We start from the raw sequence: 21,515 nt of genomic DNA, 5'->3' as shown, positions 1-21,515 counted from the left end.
TAATTTTGTAGCATTGAGATTAGCTGACTTTGCAGGGGATGCTCACTGGGGAAGGTCCGATGTTCTCAACTGGCTGCTGGGCCGCGTTGGGCCATACAGAGTAACAGAAGCTATGTGATTATTCTGCATCACCTGCAAAAGGACGGCAGGGAAAAAGGGAAATTAAAAGAACTGTACACCAAACAGGAACTCAGACGAGTGAAGACAGCCAATATGGAACTGATCTGCCTGAAAAAAGAAATCCCAACAACAAAAGAAAGCAACAAGCTCTTGGCTAGTTGCTAAAAATGGTCTCTAGATTTCCACGACACATTTCAACACCGGCATGCTCCACCGCTACTCAGAGCTGAGTGCATGCATCTCCTGCTGGTACAAGTTCAAGGTGACAAACTTGCAGTCCCAGCTTTAACATGCAAATGTACAACCTCAGAGGAGAGATTGGAAAGTTGCCTGTTCCTGCCAATAGGGTCTAAAAATACAGCCACTCCCAAGTGCTGGCTTTTCTTGAAATGGGGAGTGAGAAGCCAGTAGCAATAATAGCAAACTCCTCCTCTTCTCTTGCTCAAACAAATAGGAAAGTTTTTCTCCTAACCTCAAAGATCATTCGTTGCAGTCCAAAGCAAAAGGTTGACCCAAATGGGTTAGTGTTGTTTGGAGATGACGACCTGAACAGAAAAGAGGGGGGGGAAAAAAATGGATGTGTGAGGATCAGGAACTTTTTAGGGAAAAATAACCACTCAGTAATATAAGGTAAATCATAGCATCTTTATCATGGCTTTCATCAACAGACAGTAAATCTACGTTATACAACACCACTGCTAGACTCCAAGTGAGCCAGAGGATACCTCTGCTTAATGTCACAGAGCCATTATTAATACTCAGGGAGAAAGTAATCAAAAAGTTACTAACGACCTCTACAGGAAACCTCTCTTTCACTGAACTTGAACAGGAAGAACCCTGAAAATAAGCAGATACATAGGAAGAGAGAAGCACCATGTAATTTATTACAAATTATTTTTGTGCAAGATCCTTTCCCACTCTTAGAGCTACTTTATTTCTCAGCCTTTACCAAATGTATTTACTATATGCTGTCTATTAATCCACTGGTTTTATCACATTATAAAATTACCCTGTAAGATACTGAAATAGAATAATCCGGATTTTATCAAACAGTATTTTTCAAGATTAATGTATCACTTGTCCTTCAGATATTTCCGATATTTTTGGATCATATATACGACAATAGCAGACTCCTGCTGACTGTAATGGATTTTAGATTTCGGCCAAACCACCCCCCCGCCCCGAAAATGTTTACCTTTTGGCCTTTCTTGTAACTGGCCAGTTTCTCAAATTGCATGTCTGAGACATTTGAGCTGTGCTCAGTAAAGCAACCTGTGGTTCAACTACTCTTTACAACACAGATGAAAAATAGAAAGGCTCTATGTAATCACTATTTCACCCCTGCTTTACTTTACATGGCTTCTGCTCTAATGATCTCACCGAAATAAGACAGGAGCAAAGGGCACAATGCTTTAAAGGAGCAGGGGGGGGGAAATCAAACTCAAAATCATAGAAAGCCTGATGAAAATACCTTGTTAGGTATATCTGAACTTGCTGCAGTATTTTCACAGTACCCATGACTTACACTTGTCCCAAGATAAATCATAGTTTCGTATCATATCATAGCACCGTAAGCAGGTAATGCCCACTTAACCCAACACCCAGCTCAATCCCTGTAGGAACTGAGCAAGTGTAAGCACACTATTCTATCTTCACTCAGCCTAAAAGAACTGTAGAACAACTATGTATGTTCATGAAAGCAAGACTTCTTCAGGCAGGTTGCTCTCATATACACTACACACTGTGCTATATGATGTCACGTTGTTGAAATGCATGTGACTAGTACAGAAAAAAATTCTGCGCTATTTATTACACATGAACAGAGATACTTCTTTCTACGCTGCTTAGCTCTCCTCCAGATTTTACAGTTCAAGGAGTTTTGGAAATTTCATTCCAAAATTTTCCAAGTTTTCATTCTGCGTGTCAGTCTATTTCGCCTGAGAGCGGCCCTCTAGTCTTGTTAGTAGCCATAAAGTCTGAAACTATATCAGCAAAAGCAGCCTAAAAGTAACTAGTGCAATAAACACCATTCCGCTGCCTAAACTCTCCTCTGTTATTAGCTCAATCCCTGCAAGGAAAATAAAGAGAGGACTTTACCTGTGAAGTACCACTGGCTTTTCTACAGGATGCCCCAGAAGATCCTGAATGCTGTCCCACTGTAAGTATATCAAAGACTTTGTGTTAAAATAAGGCACGGGAAAATTCTTTTATCTAGGAAGAGAGTCATGTACATTTTTGTTTGTAACATGCTCATTTGCCAAATAACACAGAGGTTCTATTTACAGAAGTATTTTGTGACTCAGCCATACTCAGTAATGGAAACTATCCATTACTAGGGCTAGGAAATCCTCTCAGGGTTTATTTTCATTTTTGTCTCAAAACAGCTTTGATTAGAATTATTAATACAAAAAAATTCTATAGGTCTATGGGTAAAATGTAGCTGGAAAGTCTTGTAGCACTTCAGGGACATCTCAGAGAACAAAGCAGCTGTGGGAAACCTCAGCAAAATATCTCTTACATACCTTTGCAGAGGGAAAAACAGCATCACTGCTACCTCTCCCAAAAGCCTTTCCTTGATTTACGCGACAAGTTTGGAAAAGAAGAGGGAAGCTGCACTATTTAATGATTGGGAATGTCCAGCGGTTTTCATCGCTCTAAGCAGACTTAATAAGAAGCTGCAGTTTCACACACAAGACTGAAATAAGTCAAAGCACTGAAGGATGTAAGTAATTCAAATCAAAAAGCAAAGAATGGCAGCTTCCAGGTTGCTGACTCCAATTTTTTCTTCCCAATATGGGACCCAAAATTCACCAAGGAAAGTCTTCATTTGGCACTCCAGGAGCCAAGAGAGCAGCACTGACCCTGGCAGAATGTTAACTGTGGAAACACTGCTGAGCACAATTTTGGAGAAGTTCTTCAACTTAATGTAGCTCTTGAACATGCAGCAGCAACGGCCCAGTTGGGAATTTCATTTAGGTAGTAAGGCTACACAGTCTTCAAGGAGTCTGCTGTCATCAGGAGGTGGGACATTTTGTAAGGCCTGCTGCTGCCTGAGAAACGCCCCATCACTGGCAACGCTTCAGAAGAAACTGGAAGGGCACTGGACCCTCTTGGTTAAATACTAAATGTCTTCAAGAGCTACACTAAGTAGAAAAGCTCTGTGAAAATTTTGTTTAGAACTCTCTCTTCCAGCTAACATCCAGCCACCACCGCTGTCGCTTTCCCACATCACTTATTGTGCTGTTCTATGCCTACCTGCAGGTATCTTGAAATGCAAAGCATGCAATAATGCAATAATTTAATTTACTAGAAGTGTGCTATTATGAATGCCTTCAATCCTTAACACAACAAAATGATTAAACCACAAAACATACATTAACTTTTGGCCTTCAACTTTTCTATTTTAAAACAACATGATAAAATTGCTACTATTTTTTCCAAGCGTACTGCCAATTCACCATAGATCATTTAGATGGTTTCGGCAAAGAAGGAAAACATTCAGTTCTGCACAGACTTACCTTGCTGTATGTTGTACATGTTTCAGTCTGTGAATCAGCACTATCTATGAAAGAAAAACAGAAAAGCCTTTATAGTTTATGCTTGAACAGTCTCCTATATAATCCTTTACGTTGAGAGGTTAGTTCAGATAGCAGGGGACATACAAGCATTAGATCAGTTCATATACAAATTTATCAGCGTTTACTAGCAACCAGAATTGTCAACAACATTGATTAAATGCCAGTTAAGGTGATTAAACCAATCTGCCTATTTACAGCAAGCTCCAAGTTCTAACACTATACATGTTTAAGCTGTAATCTTACAAAGAAGAACGCCAGTGTAAAAGAAACTACATCTCTTTGCACGAAGTTAACGTGCCTAGCCCAGCCACTCATGGAGGTAACGAGCCGTGCCACTCCTCCCGTCCAAACGCTCTTGGAACAGAAGCTGGCTAAAACCGACAGCGTCAGACTCAGGAGCTGGCAGGCCTGAAGTCAACTAAATGCCACTCTTTCAGAAACAAGGAGAGCAGAGAGTGGGAATTGCAGTCTACCTATTAAATAAGAAAAAAAGCTGCAGGTGAGGACAGCATTGCATTTATGCTTTCAGCCTTAAAAAGAAATTGCTCGCTGGTGGTTTCAAGCACTGTTTCATGCATACATTTGGGGACTTCTGAATACTGAAAGCACCTTCCTGAAGCAGTGGGTATGGACCTAGACACTAAACAAGTCAAACATAGCAAATGGTCTTTAATTTGCTTGAAAGCTCCTCTGTATTTTCCACCTGCTGTCTTTATGCTGAAGGAGTTCACTTGAAATCTGGCTGTCAATGCCTTGTCTGAAGTTGAGCTACAGAAGGGAGTTAATAAAGCTGCATCAGGCACTGCCACCGGATGGAAGAAGGTGGGCTCTTGATAAATTTTGTAACATTTGTTTTCAACTTGTTACACGTCCTGAACATAAGCTAGAGACCAGAAAGGTGGATTAAAAAAAAAAAAACAAAAACAAAACCCCAGACATGCAGAAGAGTTTCATGGTACTACTTGAGGTGAATAAAAATAATCACAAATGAATGCCTTTGAAGTATTGCACAATAACCTAAGGGAAAATAATTTAAGAAGTGAGCACTTTGATGCTTATTCTCTTGGCTGAAGTACAAATCAACTTTCATATAAGCTTGTATATACAGATATCGTTTTTTCCAGGTTTATATTCCTCTAGATGCTCTAACTGCTGGGACAGACACAGGAGAATTGCACTTTACACAGGGAAGCGCTTTCAGTGAAAACCAATCAACACGAAGAAAGCATCCTCGGCCAGCATCCAGTATTCCCTGGATAATCAAAATACACACTTTCCCAGTACACCTGTTAATTCTTACATAAAAAAAGTCTACCTCAATCATCATGATCTTCAATCAAACAAGGTTCCCCATACTTTGTTGCGATTACTTACATGCACAGAGCTGGGCACATCTAAATATCTTGTAGAATTCAGCACTACTGATTTTTTATATATATATATATAAAAAAATATATATATATCTGTTTTAAAGTAGAGATTTTCAAGTGAACACAACAGACACACTTTGTCTATAGCACGTAGAGCCAACATATTCCGGATGTTTGTTCTCATTCCCAGCTAAACCAGTTTATCTTAAATATCACGAATAAGCCTTTCAAGAGCAAGTTCAGGATTAAAAAGTTCAACAGTGGATTGGACAAACTAGCTCAGACTAACACTGCCTTACAGATTTTGAGCCTCCAGGTACAAGGTAATTGATTTTAGCAGAGTGGCAGCATTACAGAAAATCAGTGAGGTTGGATCATACGAATATTTAGCTGCAAGTAAGTAAACAAGGTAGTGTAAGTAAAATCACAGAACTGCTAACTTGTCCTGAAGTATCTTTTTCACTTCAATAGAAACCTAACCCAAAATATTCTCCTGTCTCAGTGACTTTCACTGTTAGCATCCTCTGATAATGAAGGATACATTAGAAATGAAAACTGATCATACCTCCCCCCTTGGAGCATTTTGTGGCACATGGCCCCCGAAGCAGGACGAGAGATGAACTACTCACCTCGCTTAATGACTAGTGGAATCTTGAATTCACAGCGATGGTAACTAGAAAGTGCAAATCGTAAAGCTATTAGAAAACAGAAGACCCAAAATAAACGGCATAGCACAAACTTAGGGCTCTTAATAACCAGTTTAATAAAAAGTCACATGAATAACGAAATGAGAGTCTCAACGCTGACAGATTAAAGAGAAAAGTTCTCATTTCTATTTTCTACATCAACAAAGGCAGCAGCCTGGCAACGTCCTAACATGATTTTCTAAAGGACACAAAAGGTCTTCAGCACAGATTACTCTGTTGTTACACAGAGCGGATGGAGAAATACTCAGCTTAGAAACAGCACTATAGATTTCTCTGTCACTAACGCCAACTGCCTAAAAACACATTCGCTTTCATCAGGCATCCAATCACTTATTCCTTAACTCATATTACTCCCCTGAAGAGTCTACATTTTAAAAGTATTGAAAATATGTTCAGAAGCATGAGAGAATTTTTTTTTTTAAATCACTAACTGAAATAACATCAGGAAAAACCCAGCAGCCTACCTACCAGTAAATGGACATTCTTGCTAATACGAAGTTTGCCTCTAGCAAGAAAGTTTGCACACTGAACCAAGAACTACCTTACTTCATTTACTGCTTTAAGACATGCTTGACAATATAAAGGCATTTAAAAGTAAAAAGAAAATAATTTTTAAAAAAAGTGCTAATAATGATGGCTGAAACCTCCATGAGTTACCAGATATACCAAAAAACACTTGGGAAAAAAATACTGGAATTCTGTAAAGGGAACATAAGATTTCCCTTTCAGGTGCCTTAAAATACTCGTTAACAGATCAGTTCTTTACACTCACATGTTAAAGTTGTAATGACCAGGATAATTTGTATGCAGGACAAATTTCTTCACCTTGTGAGTGTTTGCATCAAAGAGAATATCCTGTTGAAGAAAAAAAACAGACAGACATGAAGCAATTTGGATAGAGAAAGGTGGCTTTCCCCAAACTAACCTGAGACTAATTACAATAGCACCTATATATAGTGATACATATCTCATTGGAACCAAATGGAACTATGAAAAGTAGTATTTGAAAATGAGACTATTTGTAAATTCAAATAAACGCACATTTCCTCCAGCACTCAGTCACAGCTGCAGTTTCATTTGCTAATGTTGGCAAGTCTTCTAAGGAGGTCTGGTTTTTCTGCATATTATTTACAGTAACGTAGACTAAAGCAAAATAGCTGTAAGGAGGGACACGAAGGTTGAACTACATCCCACAACTCGGCAAATTTTCACAATTGATAGACCTCTCTCAGTTCTGTGGGACAGGACCATGGATTTCAGAAATAAGAACTAATATATCTATGCATTAGGCACGGCAGAGGGAGAATACCAAAGCGCAAACATAAAGAGCCCTCCATCCACTGGTGGAGATAAAACGTTACCGATTGAATTTGCAAGTGCTAGAGAAAAGTCGGTGTTGTTCTTCATATCCAGAGATTCCTAAGGCAGTGATCAAAAGTTTTGCAGTCTCTCATTCCACAGTCTTTGGCCTTCTGAAAGGAATGCTGCGTAGCTAAATCAAAACTTTACATGAATTTCTTTATGGATGCTTGCAACTCACCACTCCAAGTGTGAAATAATTGAAGAAGTAGTCATTGCACTTTGATGGGACCTGCTTATGGGGCGAGGGCGAATGGATTTTCATCTGCAAGAACCACATTTTTCAGATGTATTTAATAACGCTCACAAAGACGAATGCCATTAACAACATCACTACATTCAAACAAATTGCCATAATCTCATTTGAAGCCCTTGTTCAAACACGTAAGATACTGTGCTTCATGACAGGACCATCAGCTGCTTGCAGCGGCACAATGACACATCAGGTTTTTTTTTTTAGTTATCTGAAGTAAAAGGTCTACTCATATGCTGCTATGTAAAAACATTAGGAAAGGATCAAAGTATATGCTGAAGTTATTTTACATAAAATATAATTACAAAAATCGGTGGTACACACTTGCTAAGGCTCATTTGGATTCAAAATTGCTCCCATTTTTATCAATTTTTAAACCAGTTAAAATCATGCAATTTTTTTTTTTTTAAATTTAAACAGACTTGCATCGATTTAGCTTAAAAAAGCTTTTTAAAATCAAATTATATACCGGTTCATCCTGATCTATTATATGTCAACTGAAGCACTCATAATTTGTGCTACATTTTAACTTCACTGGCCTTGCAAAACGCTGGCCCTGTGATTAAACCGAGACAGCATTGAACAGAGACAAAGTCCTGCGCCTGAATCGATTCCCTCACCTTATCTTCGGACTTGTAGAAGACCTTGTGTGGAGACCCCAGGGTGCTCAGCACATCCTGGCACGAGTCACCAAAGTACACACAACGCTCAAATACCCGCATCTTGGCATCGGCTAAAACACCCGGGCCGCAACCTGAGGAATGGAAAACAACTCAAAATTCATCCTTCCTGGTCAGAGAATACATCAGCAAATCAACATCAAAAGCTTAGCATTCCTCTATTTATCACAAACCAGCTGCGTTCTTTAGACAACAGTGCCAAACTAAATTTAACCCTTTATTTTGCAACAGTTTAAACGTTTCTTATCAAAGTGATGTATGTGCTGACTGTTGCACAGATCCCCACCTTAACCTCCAGCTTCAGCAATCCTGTCTTCACTTCCTTGGCATTCACGTGAATGTGACTTGTTTTCCTAGACAGTCTCAATTTGATCAGCTGGTTATCAGCAGTAAGTACCAGGAATTATTTCTGTCCTTAAAATATTCTACTTTAGCAACTGGAGATGTATCTCCAGCTAAGAAAGTAAAGCCTGTGAAGTGAAATTCCTCATCCACATTAACTGTATCAGAAAACACACATGCTTTACTCAAGATTCCCATAGCTTATTAAATCAATAGCCAGTATCTTCCTACGCAAACAATGCTAAAAAGGGATCTTACTGAATAGCCATTACATAGATGAATAGCTGACATACGTTACTAGGTGTTAAGAAACGGAAAGATCTTACAATTTGTGACCCCGTTTGCTTTCAGGAATGCAGCACCTTACATTTACGAGAATGCATGTACACATATGCAGCAGTTACTGCAAAATACAGGATGTGCTCTGAGTACACACTTCGCTTTTCTCATTATACATTATTTATGTAGCCAGATACCCAATAGAATAAATCATAAAAATCCGACTGAGTCATCCTTGATTTCTTAAGAGTTACTTCAAATTAATACACTTGCAGAGAAGCTTTGCTGGAACAGGTGTGTAGTACGTTCTACAGAGGAGCTTCTGCACACTTTAGCAAGACAAGAACAGCACGTCCAGACTGCCTCTCTGCAAGTTTTAGTCTGAATATTAGTGACATATCTCAATAATTATTTTATTCATTGACAACATTTCCTTTAAGCTGCATATATAGATTTTTAACTAAATTTGACACTCTACCTTAGAGGTGTCCAATTTCTCAAAATCATTTATATTACTATGATGTTATAACTAACTCCTTCCCTAGTACACGAGGATATATGTTCCCTGTCCTAGGCAGCTCTCCATTATCTTCCTCTGTAAAGAGAGAAGCAAAGTAACTTGAAAACATCTGCTCTCCATTTTTATTCATAATTTTTTATTCTTAAATTAAAGAAAATTTTCTCCTTTTTAGCTTTTGCATATTGGGAATGTATTCCAAGTGTTTCCTCAACACACATACAGCTAGTAATCAGAAGAGGTCAAAAGCCGAGCCTGTTAATGAGAATTGTTAAAAATATCTCAGTATTTTTTCTTAAAAACATCGTCAAGTCTCAAGTTACAGTGACTGAACAAGGCTCCTTCGCAGTCATCATATCTTTCTCTAATTTCTAAGCCCCCCCAATCTCTGAAAGCACACACAAGGAGAAGGTATTCATCAGCCTTCATCAGTCACTTTCACTGCTGTCTCCTACAGCAAATGAAAAAATGAAAGTGGAATTGAATTTAAAGTGCAATCTAAGGCTGCACAATTGATGTAGCCTCTTGCTGGCATTTTTAAAAGCCATTATATAACATAATATATATAACACTATACGGGCTCACTGGAATCTCAGAAAAAGCACATGTACCTAAGGTTTCTTGATTTCTCATGGTTTTTTCAGTGATGTACTTGCATCTGTTTTATTCTACGCATACATCTGGAGACAAATTCCATTTCTGCAAACAGACTCTAAGGATTTGGAACTACAGAGGACAGGGCTACAGTCCTCCGCGATTTCTCCAGGGCCAGGGAAATGCAGCGGCAGGCAGACTCACCTTCAAGGGTTTTTATTGGGTTTTGTTTCCAATAGTTCAAAATAAGGTATATAGAACACTTTGAAATCACGTGTAAAATCATCACAAACAACCTATGCTTAATTTATATAGGTTTATCCCTCTTTTCCTGAGGAAAGCAACCAGTTCAATGTTCCGAGTGTCACTAGTACCTGCACTGAGTAGGCGAAGCCGTAAACCTGAGGGTCCAGTTCCATCTCTCAGAACATCAACGTTCTCAGCGTACACATTACCAAGGAAACAGCTGAGGGGCATCAAGGGAGCCCTGAAACCAATCATACAGAAAATGTGCATAGGATTCGCTTAATCTTCAAATTTTCCATTAACAAGCTGGTACCAGTTCACTGGAACAGAGCGCATTAATTTTGACAAAGCTGCATTTAACTCAGACTGAAGATTAAAAGTTATATTAAACACAAGGATCAGAAAGTTTGGGAAAAGGAAGAGGAACAACAAGGCAGCACTCAAATGCAGGGCCTTTACTTTTAGTGAAACAAAGAGCAATTTTCGAAGACTCCAGAAATTACGGAAACTGTATCTAACCTTTGGATACCTCCTATGAGGACATATCATTTCAGACTTCTCTCAGGGACAATGGAAGTTGTACAGTTTTTAAAGATACCTACTCCTTAAACTAGGCATATCACCCAAACGCAGCAGAAAAGCCTTCTCTGTGATGCTCTCACTGCTCTCGGGACGGTACTCCGTAGCCCAGAACATGAATTCAGCTTGTGCGGGTACTCCACAAACAATTGTTCGGCTTTTCTGGGACAGTTCTCATTTTAATTCAATCACAATAATATTTGAGAAAATTATAACAGCCCCAGGAAAGATATTTTCAATAGAAGGGCTGCTTTTTTGTGTGTAAGTTTGTATATGCTCTGTAAAATTCACTTTTCTTTTGTGCACTTCTCCTCTGTGTGAATGACATGAGCTGAAAGGCTTTGAGCTCTCTCACACACCACACCCCGGAGCCCCATGCGACAATTAGTGCTTTCACTACAGCCCACCATGTCACAGATGGGCACAGACAACAACATTTTTCTGAAGTGCACTTATTTCTAATTAGGAGACAATGTCTGCATAAACAAGGTTCCCTCCCTTCTGAGCAGTAATCCACAGATGTGTTAATCTTTCAGCATTAAAACGCAACTGTCTCCGCAAAAATTACCACCTTATCAGTTTGGGTATTTATAAGCTGAAAGGAAGAATTTACAGAAGTCCTTTCAATTTTTTCTTGAGTAAAGAACCCCGGGAACAGTGTTTTTAGAAAGAGCAAAACATCAGATGTTGTACAATAAATTACTGCTTAAAAGAAGACAGACTACAATACCATAGAAAACATTAACCATATTGAAGTAGAACTATTCCATTAGTATTAAGGCAGGAAGATTAGTTTCCTCAGAATGGTAGGTTCAGTCAGGCAGCTGCAAATATATTGAATATATAGTAGATTATGCACACGGCTTAAGCCTGAAAATACATATTTTGTTACTTTTATATAGCGAGAGAGTTTAAGACCCTTGGCAGGGCCCTGCCATGACATACATAGTACCAAAACGCTACAAAATGACTGACTGCCCACGCCAAGTTTGATTTGTCTAGGGAGAGGTCGTTAGCATGCAAACAGAATATAGAGTAAGAATATCCTAACTGCATCTCTTACTAAACTCACTACATATCCTCCTTTACTTAATGAATTCATTTTCAGGTCAATTGAATTAGCCTACTACAGCTGAACCAAGCTGATTTTATAGCAACATAAATCAAACCAACATTTGATTATAAGGTCTGAGGACAACGCCTATGGAAATTTGAAAGAGGTTGGTACCTAAAGGCATTCTGCACACCACTAAATTCACAAAAGACCCAAACTGAACTAAAAAAGTATATGATTATATTCAGCATTCGCAAAACCCTAAATAAATGAGGAAGAAAAGGCATATTCTAAATGATCAAAACAGCCCAACCAGCTGTACATACTTGGTATCCTGCAGACTGTTTCCGTTGTAGATGTACATACGTTTCACAGTCGCACCATGTGGAATTTGCAGAGAGGCTAGACCATGGGCAAAGTTAGGCTGTGGATATATAAAATCATTCTATGACACACTGGACACTTCAGGTGAAAGTTATAAATTACATTAGAAATACAGTATACGCTTACCAATTCAGATAAGTCTCTAGCCAAAGACAAGGGGGAAGAACAACGACAAAAAACCCTGGTAGATGGTGTTTCTTTACATTACACCAGCTCTGGATTCCCAAGCTGGGGTGAAATGCTGACTCTGTTTATCCACCAAAAGATGGCACTAGTCTGACAATTAGCCATGGTGTCTACTGAGAATTCAGGTTTTCTTGGTTTGATCACTGACGACTAGCAATATAAGAATATTTGTACTGATATGCTGTATTTAAGTTTTAAGAAATTGGCTATCTTAAAGGTAGAATTTCTTTTTTCTCTCCCACTGCATTAATTTCAGCCTTTCAACCTTTTCGTTGGTTTGTAAAATGCCTTTACCTGATGAACAGAGACTCATTCGTTAAATAGATTTTCCACTCTCCTTATCACCAGATTCTTACACATATTGTTTTGATAGGGATTTTGAGTGTTCTCATCAAATAGAAAGCGTGCTAAGGAAGTCAGATTCATTCTTCTAGTGCGGTAAGAGCCTATTTCTTTCAACTCTGAAGATGACAGGACCTTCTTCAAGGCTGTCAACATACTTTGCTGGCACTGAACAGATAAGAAACGAACTTTGTCACAAGCAGTCAACAAAAAACAAGATGCACAATATGCAAATTGTTATCCTGGTCTACTTTAGCAGGACATCACATAAGGTAAACACAAAAAGTTATTCTTAGGGGAAAAAAAACAATTAACCCAGAGCAATGACTTTCTCTGCTGTTAGGTATTTAGAAGGGAACCTCCACTACTTAGCAAATCTAGAGATGCCCCGATTTCAATCCTCTTTCTGAATTTGCCCAGAACATGAACACCTCAAAACACAGCCTTCTAAAGTAGTCACACTTTAGGTTACTTTTTAACATACTTATGCCTTAGCAAGAGAGAAATCTTCTCTAGAGCCATGGAAGTGCCTGGGCCATATATGCCTCATTTCTTAACAGAAACAGTGTGAGCAGGTTTTCATGTTCTCCTCACCTGCAGTTTCCTACCAGCTATATAAAAAACCCGAAGTTTTCTTCAGAGTGTTTTCACTTCCATAAGCAGAGATTACACTCCTTTGCTAACTAGTTTAGCATTCCTATACGATCCTCTCTGAACTTGAAAGATTTTGACATCTTCAAATTTCATTTCACTTTTCAGTCTTCCCTAATGTTCCTCCCTGAAAGGCTCCACAAATAGTCATCTTCCCTGTGGACTGTTTCAAATTACTCTGTTTTCTAAACTATCCTATTTCTACCTATTTTTATAATCCTGGGGAGAATTTTGCCTTTCAGTCTGTGCAAACAACATTTTACTAAGCTCATCTGAACAACTGGATGAAAGACTTTGAGAATGCAAAATTATTTTCTCCACTGTTCTGGCAGCTACGAAGAACTGTATCATCCCCAAGAACCACACTACGTCCCTTGTAAAGCATATTTGCACCGAGCATTCTGTAACTATCCCTGATTATTTTCTTAGTTAACTGAACCACGTACCAAAACAAGACACACAGATGCAATGGCTAAGACTGATTCTAGCAGTTTTATTTTAACATCTTTTAGTTTTAGGTAGTCCTGCAACGAGTAGGGAGTTGGACTCTATGATCCTTATGGGTCCCTTCCAACTTGAGATATTCTATGATCTTTTCCAATCTTCGGTATAACAATTGACTTTCTTAGCAGCTCAGCCATTTCATTCATAAACGCCCTGGGAACTCGTGCATGAAAAGCAACTACTCTTTCTTGGAACATTCTTTCTGTTTGGCTTATTAGGTTTCTATTTACCTTCCAATATTTCTGAAACCCAACTGACCTTCACTATGCTAAATAGTAACTTCCCCCGGTTACCCCCTGCTGTCTCACATGTCAAAACGCAACTACTGAAGTACTAGGCTGTGACATAGAAACATGTGTCATCATGTTGGTTGATTTATCCCACTTTGTTTTGGCTCTTTGGCTTTTTATTTTAATACCATACAGCGCACATTCTTTTTAACTGATAAGCCTAGATAATACAACTGAGTGTTTCCATCCTCAAAGCAAGTTATAAATACATTTTTGTTGGTATAGGTGGAAACCACAGAAGACCTGATCTTGTTTCCACTACAGACAGTGATTTCCAAAGATTTCAGAGAACGCAATAATACGTTCAATTATTCAGTAACTCATCCAAACATTTGGTAAATATGCAAACAGGCATTACAAGTAAAGCTCATTAATTTGGCTTTCTAAAAGCACTCCTACTGAAGGACACTTAAGATGAAAATGTATTTTATGAACTCTACCCTAGTTTAGTTGCATAATCACTTTGATGAGATTCAAAAATATCTGATAAAAGAACAGCCTTCCAGTAGATTGCTTAATATTTACGTATTTGCATAGAGAGCGCTCATATTTTTAGCAGAGTCCTTTCAACAACAGAATTGCTAGTCCCGGTTCATGATGCAAGCAAAACCTCTAAGCATATGCCTTCTACTAAAAGGAAGAAAATTTTTAACTTTGAAATGATTACATAGCATGAATAAGAGCACAACTGAGGAGTTAAATTCCTTCCAAATTACTGGTTTCTTTTGCTTGCAGGCGAGACACGCTGTAGGTGATATTTTGCAAGTACCATAGAGGCAAAAAGACTGTCCATTAACTAAGAATGATTGCTGACCTCGTACTTCGGAGTTTCAGTCCAGGAGTCTAACTGAAAAGAAAACGACAGTCCTCTGAAATTGAGGTGAAAGAGTTGCTCAGCTGAATTATACACTAAAAGGGAAAAGAAAGTAAAAACAGAGTTACCAAAATAAACTAAGAATTCTCCAGTTCAAATCTAACAGCACTTTCATCACCTCAATGAATTTACTACATCTCAAGATGCGGGAGGAACACAATTGCACAGGACAGTAATAGTTTTCCTTTTAATTTGTTGCAGTAGAAACACAGCAATAAAAGAAACCTTAGATTCATTAAAGTAAGAGTTGCCTATGTAAGCCTGTAGGCACTAACCTATCCCTAATGATACAATTATACAATATGACACAACCAATTATACCTTTATATCCCTAAAGTAGTTTAAACAGCTACTATTAGCACAAAACGATTCTGTTCATTGTTATGTGAAACACTTGTACAGTATTAACCAGAAAGTCTTTCAGACAGATGCGCCCAGAAGGTGATAAACCCCGTATTTCACAGCTCCGGGAAGCACGTTCCCGAGTGGGAGCTCGCAGGTACCTCCCTGCCACTTCCACCTCTCCTCCCAAGAGGAGCTCCCTCTCGCGCGCCCCGGCTCAGCTGCCTGCGCTCCCGGGTAATACAGCACCAGAAGGAAATGCTTCAGACACACGGGTCCTAGGCCCTTTACAATGACAATTAAAAATAGTATCACCAGAAACACCAGCCCATCAGTCAGCTTTTACAAAGAGCAGTAATAAATTAGAACACGCACACAGACTTCCAGCTGTCATCACATCACAAGATGTCCAGATTTATCGCCATAAATTGCACAACATCAACTATAAACAGCAATAAAAGTCACCCCAGTACTTACTCTAACAAGACATACTGTTTTGTGGGACTGTGGAAAGCTTAAAAACTATCCCAGGAGACTGGGAACTTGGGAACAGTTTTGGGATTGATGCTACCAAACTTCAACCTGGGCCTGGTAGCTGCTGGGGGGAACATAGTGTTCTTGTAACACACAGAAGCTGGGTCATTTGCAAAACAGTTTGAAAACAGCAGAGGCAAAAAACAATAAAGAAACACTCCAACAAGACAAGCTGCTGTCTTCCACTTTACCAAAGGAAATTGGTTCAATATTCTCTTTTTTCCTTACAATTTTATATTTAAGATGCATAGAGAGAAAATGCTTATAAACATATTTCCCTCCCTCCCCCAAAGTGCCTTTCAAATGTTCAACTTGAGAGACATGTCACAAGATAACTGGACAATGCCAGACCGCCCAGGATAGAAAATAATAGTTGAGCAATAAGCATTAAGCTTTCAAAAGTCATCATTTGCCTCTTCTGCAGAATGTGCTGGTTAAGAGCATTTTCCCTGCTTGTCACTCAAAGGAAAACGTGTTGGGAGAGGGAAGTGTTTTGATCTGCAGGAAAATTACACAAATCTCTCTCATGTGATATATTATGATGCATCTTTTCCAAAGCCCACAGCCAGCTGGAGAAGTTTTTTTCCCCTAGTCATGCCAAGTGTGATATCTGATTATATAAATCGCATCAGTTCCCATCCCCTGTAATGTTTGTTGATGTTTAGGCTTAAAGGGCAAGGAATGTTTTTATCCTTATGAAGTTCTCTCTGTCTCCCTCAAGACCATATGTCACAACCACGTGACGGAACAAGGTAAGCCTTTCTCTTTTTTTTTTTTTTTTTAAATTTATTTACTACACAGGTACCCTGCAGAATAATTCAATTCAAAATTGCTGATAGAAGCAAAAAGACTGCTTCTTTGCTGCTGCACTCTGGGTGACGGAGGAGGAGAGAGGTTGCCTTCCAGGAAAGCAGCAGAGTGTGACCAGCTGGAAAACGTTCTGTAGAGCAGGACGGGACAAAGCCACTGACACCAGCGAGCCTGCAGAACAGACACAGTCCTGATAAAAGCAGAGGCAGATCCAAAAGTCAAGTCTTCCTGGGATCAAGCACAAGACTTGGCTGGCACCCCAGGGGAGCTTGGGCAACCTCTGAAGTCAGAGTTACAGAGCTAGACGACAGGATCTCCCCCCGTCCTTGCAAGGCCACTGTGGCAGGAGGGAAGGATGGTTTTTTTTTTTTCTTCTACCTTATGACTTCAGTTCAATCCCACAGCCCTTATCCATGCTGAACGGCACTTCGGCAAACAGCCACATCCACGAGGACTCAGAACAGGATGTGATTTCCACAGAACCACTGGCAAGAGCAAGCACTCCCCGCAGGAGGTCAGGTCAGAGAATCATGGAAATGTGGGACAAGATCTTGGCTTGCATGAAGCTACCGACCTCCAAAGTGGTCATATTTCAATCAGCCCCATGACAAAGATACTATGATGTTTCAAACTAACATTAGCCAAAAAGTAATGAAGCTGGTTGCGATTTTCCTGATGACTCTTCTTTTTTAAAACCACTGATTTGGCAAAACCAAACTGCTCACTGAAGGTCGGTTTCAACACAAAATCGTTGCTAACCTTTTGAAATATGTTTTGAAACTATCACTGTATCCTGTTGCAGGAAAGTTCTGCTGCAACCATCTTGGTTTTAAGTGAAAGACAACATTTTGTTTGAAATCCTAGTGGAGGTTAACACTGCGATAAACAACAAGATACTTTTAAACTTAAAGGCCTGCATCGGCGTTTTGGAGCAGTATTGGTACAGAGACGAAAAGGGATGGTTATATCGTACTTTCATTCATGAAAACTGACCCTAGGTACTTTGGTCTCATTAAAAGGAAGGTTTCTCTTCCCACCTTTCTCTCCCCACCCCAGCTCAAATTTTTGGGGGACATGAAAACACCATCATCATCCCTCCCACATCCTGAAAAACATTCTGGGTTTTTGCCTTTTCTGTTTCAGAAAACACAAAGGAAAAAAAAAAGAGTTATCAAAAACTTGCATTGCATGATACAGTTCAAACTGTTTATGACAGGCAGCTTAGTTCAGGGCACTTACTTCTGCTAAGTAGGCTGTTAATGGAAGACACTGTATTTCCAGTGAGGAAACTGAGTAAGCAAATGCACTAGTGAAACGGTAATAGAGGCCACCATTTTAATAAATACATGTTCATATGTACGTGTCATTGGATGAAAAGATGTTACGAAAAATTATCATCAGATGAAGCAAGTGTGCAAGTTTTCTTAATTGAATGATAGGCACACAAGATCTGGCAAATTCAGCATGAGGACATGTGGCGCCAAACTATGCTTTTAAGTGCTTGCACACAATTTTATGCAGTAATAAAACATGCTATTGGTATCATAAGCAATGCTTACAGCTGGGTTTTTTTTTTATGGTTCATAGCATCACCATTTTTCAAGCATTTCTCCTCTAAATATTTGCAAATAAACCATTGTCAAAGAACAAGCTAAAATTATAAACAGTCTCGTACATACTATTTCCATAAGAGCTAACTATAGTTCTCAGAGTTTCTGCCAAAGAAGAAATGTTAAGATCATGACCAAAGTGAAATTTAAAAAGGCTGATTCTGGTCCTTGGACTATTATGGCTAGAAATCCTCCAAGCTTCATTTATCTCGATCTGATATTCATCTACTACAGCAGGCTTTTATGCAATGATATTACTTTAGCCACATGACCCTCCACAGTTAATAAATCCTGTTCTGTAATGTGCAAGAGATTGTCTGCAGAGAACAGGAACAAAGACTGGATATGCAATTGCCATCAATCACAAAGAACACTAGCCTATTTGGGATCAGCCTGACTTCTGCAAATGGACTGGGTTAAGCTAAAAATAGAAAATGATGCTCTAAAAAGGGTATCTTGCCTATACGGAGTTAATCTTCTTTCTTGTTATGCCAGTTTGTGGCTTTATTTCTTGAAGGTTCCTGAGCAGTTTAATTATAAATATCCTCTTCAAAGTTTCACCAGTGGCTTATTTTCATCACCTAACAAACCCCTGAAATACACTCTCCATTTTCATATGTAAACAAGGAGCTTAAAGATAGTCGTCTTCCTGCTACAGAGGTGGTGAACAGCCAAGCAGCTGTGCAAGAGTCAGAGTGGGTTCAGCCAGGTTAATTAAACTTGTCCTGGTTCTGGTCATGCTGCACGTAGGCTGGCTTCACACCTCCCCAGTGCTCCCAGTAACAGGAAGGAGGCGCAGGGAGATGCAAGCCAGTTATACACGGGCTCAGACCTGATCCGGCCCTAGCAGGGGTATAACCATGTTCGCAGAACACGGAGCCTGAGCAAACAGTCCTGGCTGGCTCTGCACAGAGATCAGCTCAAACGTCTATATGTTCATGGTATACTTAATCCCTAAGGACACTTGAGAGCTGACCATGCATCAGAATGTGTAAAAACAACAGCATCAACAACAAAGCTGACAATGTTCTGGTACTGGCAGTTCAAAACAGATCATTAATGATACCTGAACAGACCACTCTGGGCCAATGACTCTCTGCCTCGCTATTTCACTTAAAGAAAGTCACAATTGAACTTACAGTACATTTTACACGATATCCCAGCTATAAGAATACGACCATTCTGGAACACAACTTCAGGTCATTTGACAACAGAAGTGTCTACACATTTCTTTAGGCAGACATACAGGAAAGATTTCCTAGAAAGAAGTCTGTCAATCTGATTCTCAGAAATATTTCGGCTTACCTCCTGGATGTGTTGCTCCAAATGACTGATCAATTTGTTCTATGGTTGGAGCAATTGCCTGAGAGTTAAAATGGACACCACTGAAAAAGAAAACAAAATGAATCTGCCTTAAGAATATTGAACAGATGCTACAAATGTTTACTAATGGCAATACCACATTTAAATTGGAAGAAGTCTCCAAGACTGAAAGAAAGAGTAAACTGGTAATTTAACCAAGTACTATGTTCAAGAAAGTATAATTATCTACATTCTTTTTTGACATTTATTTTGTTTTTTTAACAAGAACGACTGAAAAAAATGCATTCAGGATTAAAAAAAAAAAAGGAGATAAACCAGTCACTGTAATCAAGAAGAAATCATGGGAGGTCTTAAATCACTTACCAATATTTTAACTTCACCTTAGTCAAGTCATAAACTTCAATCACCTGAAACAGAGGAAACAGAAACATTACCATACTTCACACATTGGCGAATCATTACAGAGGCAAATTCTCATCAAAAGGCAAGACCTGACTAGTGCTGCTTGCTCCCCTCCTTAACAGAACTCCGCTAGGATAAATCACACCGACAGAGACAGAACTCCGAAAACTGACCGAGCAGCTGCGCATCTGAAACGAGTACTGCAGAGCAACTACGGGTTCAGTACAGAACCTCCAGATCCCGTGTAAATCGGCACTGACCTGCACAGAGTACTCCGTTCACTAATACATCAGCATCTTGATTTCTGCTACGATTACTCTTAAGCAAGTTCAAAGGAAAGTAACAGCAACGGTTAGCTAATTAGGGGATCCTCTAATGAATGTCAAACAGTAGGCCATTCCTTGGGTTGCTCTTATGAAGAATGCCTGTGCAGGGTACTAAGTCCTAGGACTGACTGCCCTGTTCTAGCTTTCCAACTCCTAAAGTAAAAGATGAACACAGGAAGACTAAATAGTGGTATTCCATTTCAGTACTACGTAAGACAACATCCAGCAATCTCTCCAAGCACTACAGAAGATAATCAGAAGAGCAGCCCACAAAGAATCAGAGCAAGCCATAACACCTAGTTCTGATATTTATTAAATATTTTAGACCTTATGGATTATACCCCTGAGGGAACTGGGGTTGTTTAGTCTGGAGAAGAGGAGGCTGAGGGGAGACCTCATCGCGCTCTACAACTACCTGGAAGGAGGTTGTAGCAAGGTGGGGGTCGGTCTCTTCTGCCAAGTAACAGCGATAGGACAAGAGGAAACGGCCTCAAGTTGCGCCAAGGGAGGTTTAGACTGGACATTAGGAGAAATTTCTTTACTGAAAGAGTGGTCAGGCCTTGGAACAGGCTGCCCAGGGAAGTGGTGGAGTCACCATCCCTGGAGGTATTTAAAAGACGTGTAGATGAGGCGCTTAGGGACATGGTGTAGTGGGCATGGTGTGTTGGGTTGACGGTTGGAGACGATGATCTTAGAGGTCTTTTCCAATCTGTATGATTCTATGATTCTATGCCAAGAAGCTCCCCTCTCTGCAGACAATATTAGGTATGGAGCCTTTGTTCTGAATACATTACTGCAAACGTGCATCTGAGATTGATTTCATATGATTTTTATGTGACTGTTACTGGATTTTGAGGCTAGACTGGGTTTTAAGCAGATCATTTTTGGTCAAACACAAGTTTCTTCCACCCTACATATGTGTTCCTCTGTCAGCAAGAAAAGGAAAATATGTAGAGCACATCATAACTGCTGTAAAGAAAAGATAAAGCACTTTTTATTGCTTGTATAATCCTCCAACAAATCACTGGCAGGTTTAGAAAGGACTCACTCTTCAGCTAGAGAATAAAGCAGAGTTCCCCAGGGAGCTTGCTACCAAATGTGGCTTTAAAGCCTAAAAATATCACCAGCTAAGAAGGAAGTCTTGGTTTTGGGAGATGCCCAGCAAATAACCCTAAATAAAACAACTTGCAATGTTTAAACCACTATTAAAGAAGAAAGGGGAGGGGGGAAAAAAAGAAAAAAAAAAATCAACAGTTAAT

General features: G+C 39.4%; 1 protein-coding gene across 4 annotated transcripts in view; it reads right to left on the bottom strand.

Moving 5' to 3' along the window:
* The window catches only part of PHAF1 (phagophore assembly factor 1), a 36,539-nt gene that overhangs the window by 1,862 nt on the left and 13,162 nt on the right, over positions 1 to 21,515 (bottom strand). For 2 of the 4 annotated variants that reach the window (XM_075161015.1, XM_075161016.1), the window contains exons 5-17: positions 19,892 to 19,935; positions 19,511 to 19,590; positions 14,850 to 14,944; positions 12,005 to 12,102; positions 10,174 to 10,286; positions 8,008 to 8,141; positions 7,316 to 7,399; positions 6,548 to 6,630; positions 5,698 to 5,741; positions 3,639 to 3,682; positions 2,218 to 2,276; positions 593 to 665; positions 47 to 132 (exon numbers count right to left, since the gene is read on the bottom strand). In XM_075161015.1, coding sequence (XP_075017116.1) covers positions 47 to 132; positions 593 to 665; positions 2,218 to 2,276; positions 3,639 to 3,682; positions 5,698 to 5,741; positions 6,548 to 6,630; positions 7,316 to 7,399; positions 8,008 to 8,141; positions 10,174 to 10,286; positions 12,005 to 12,102; positions 14,850 to 14,944; positions 19,511 to 19,590; positions 19,892 to 19,935 — 1,037 coding nt within the window. Of the gene's footprint in view, positions 1 to 28; positions 133 to 592; positions 666 to 2,217; positions 2,277 to 3,638; positions 3,683 to 5,697; positions 5,742 to 6,547; positions 6,631 to 7,315; positions 7,400 to 8,007; positions 8,142 to 10,173; positions 10,287 to 12,004; positions 12,103 to 14,849; positions 14,945 to 19,510; positions 19,591 to 19,891; positions 19,936 to 21,515 lie in introns of all 4 variants that reach the window. The other 2 variants (XM_075161018.1, XM_075161017.1) reach the window with 2 other exon arrangements.

This window comes from Calonectris borealis, chromosome 12 (assembly GCF_964195595.1).
Source record: "Calonectris borealis chromosome 12, bCalBor7.hap1.2, whole genome shotgun sequence".
NCBI lineage: Eukaryota > Metazoa > Chordata > Aves > Procellariiformes > Procellariidae > Calonectris > Calonectris borealis.
Note: the sequence above shows the minus strand (reverse complement) of the source record. Positions and strands in the feature narration are given on the sequence as shown.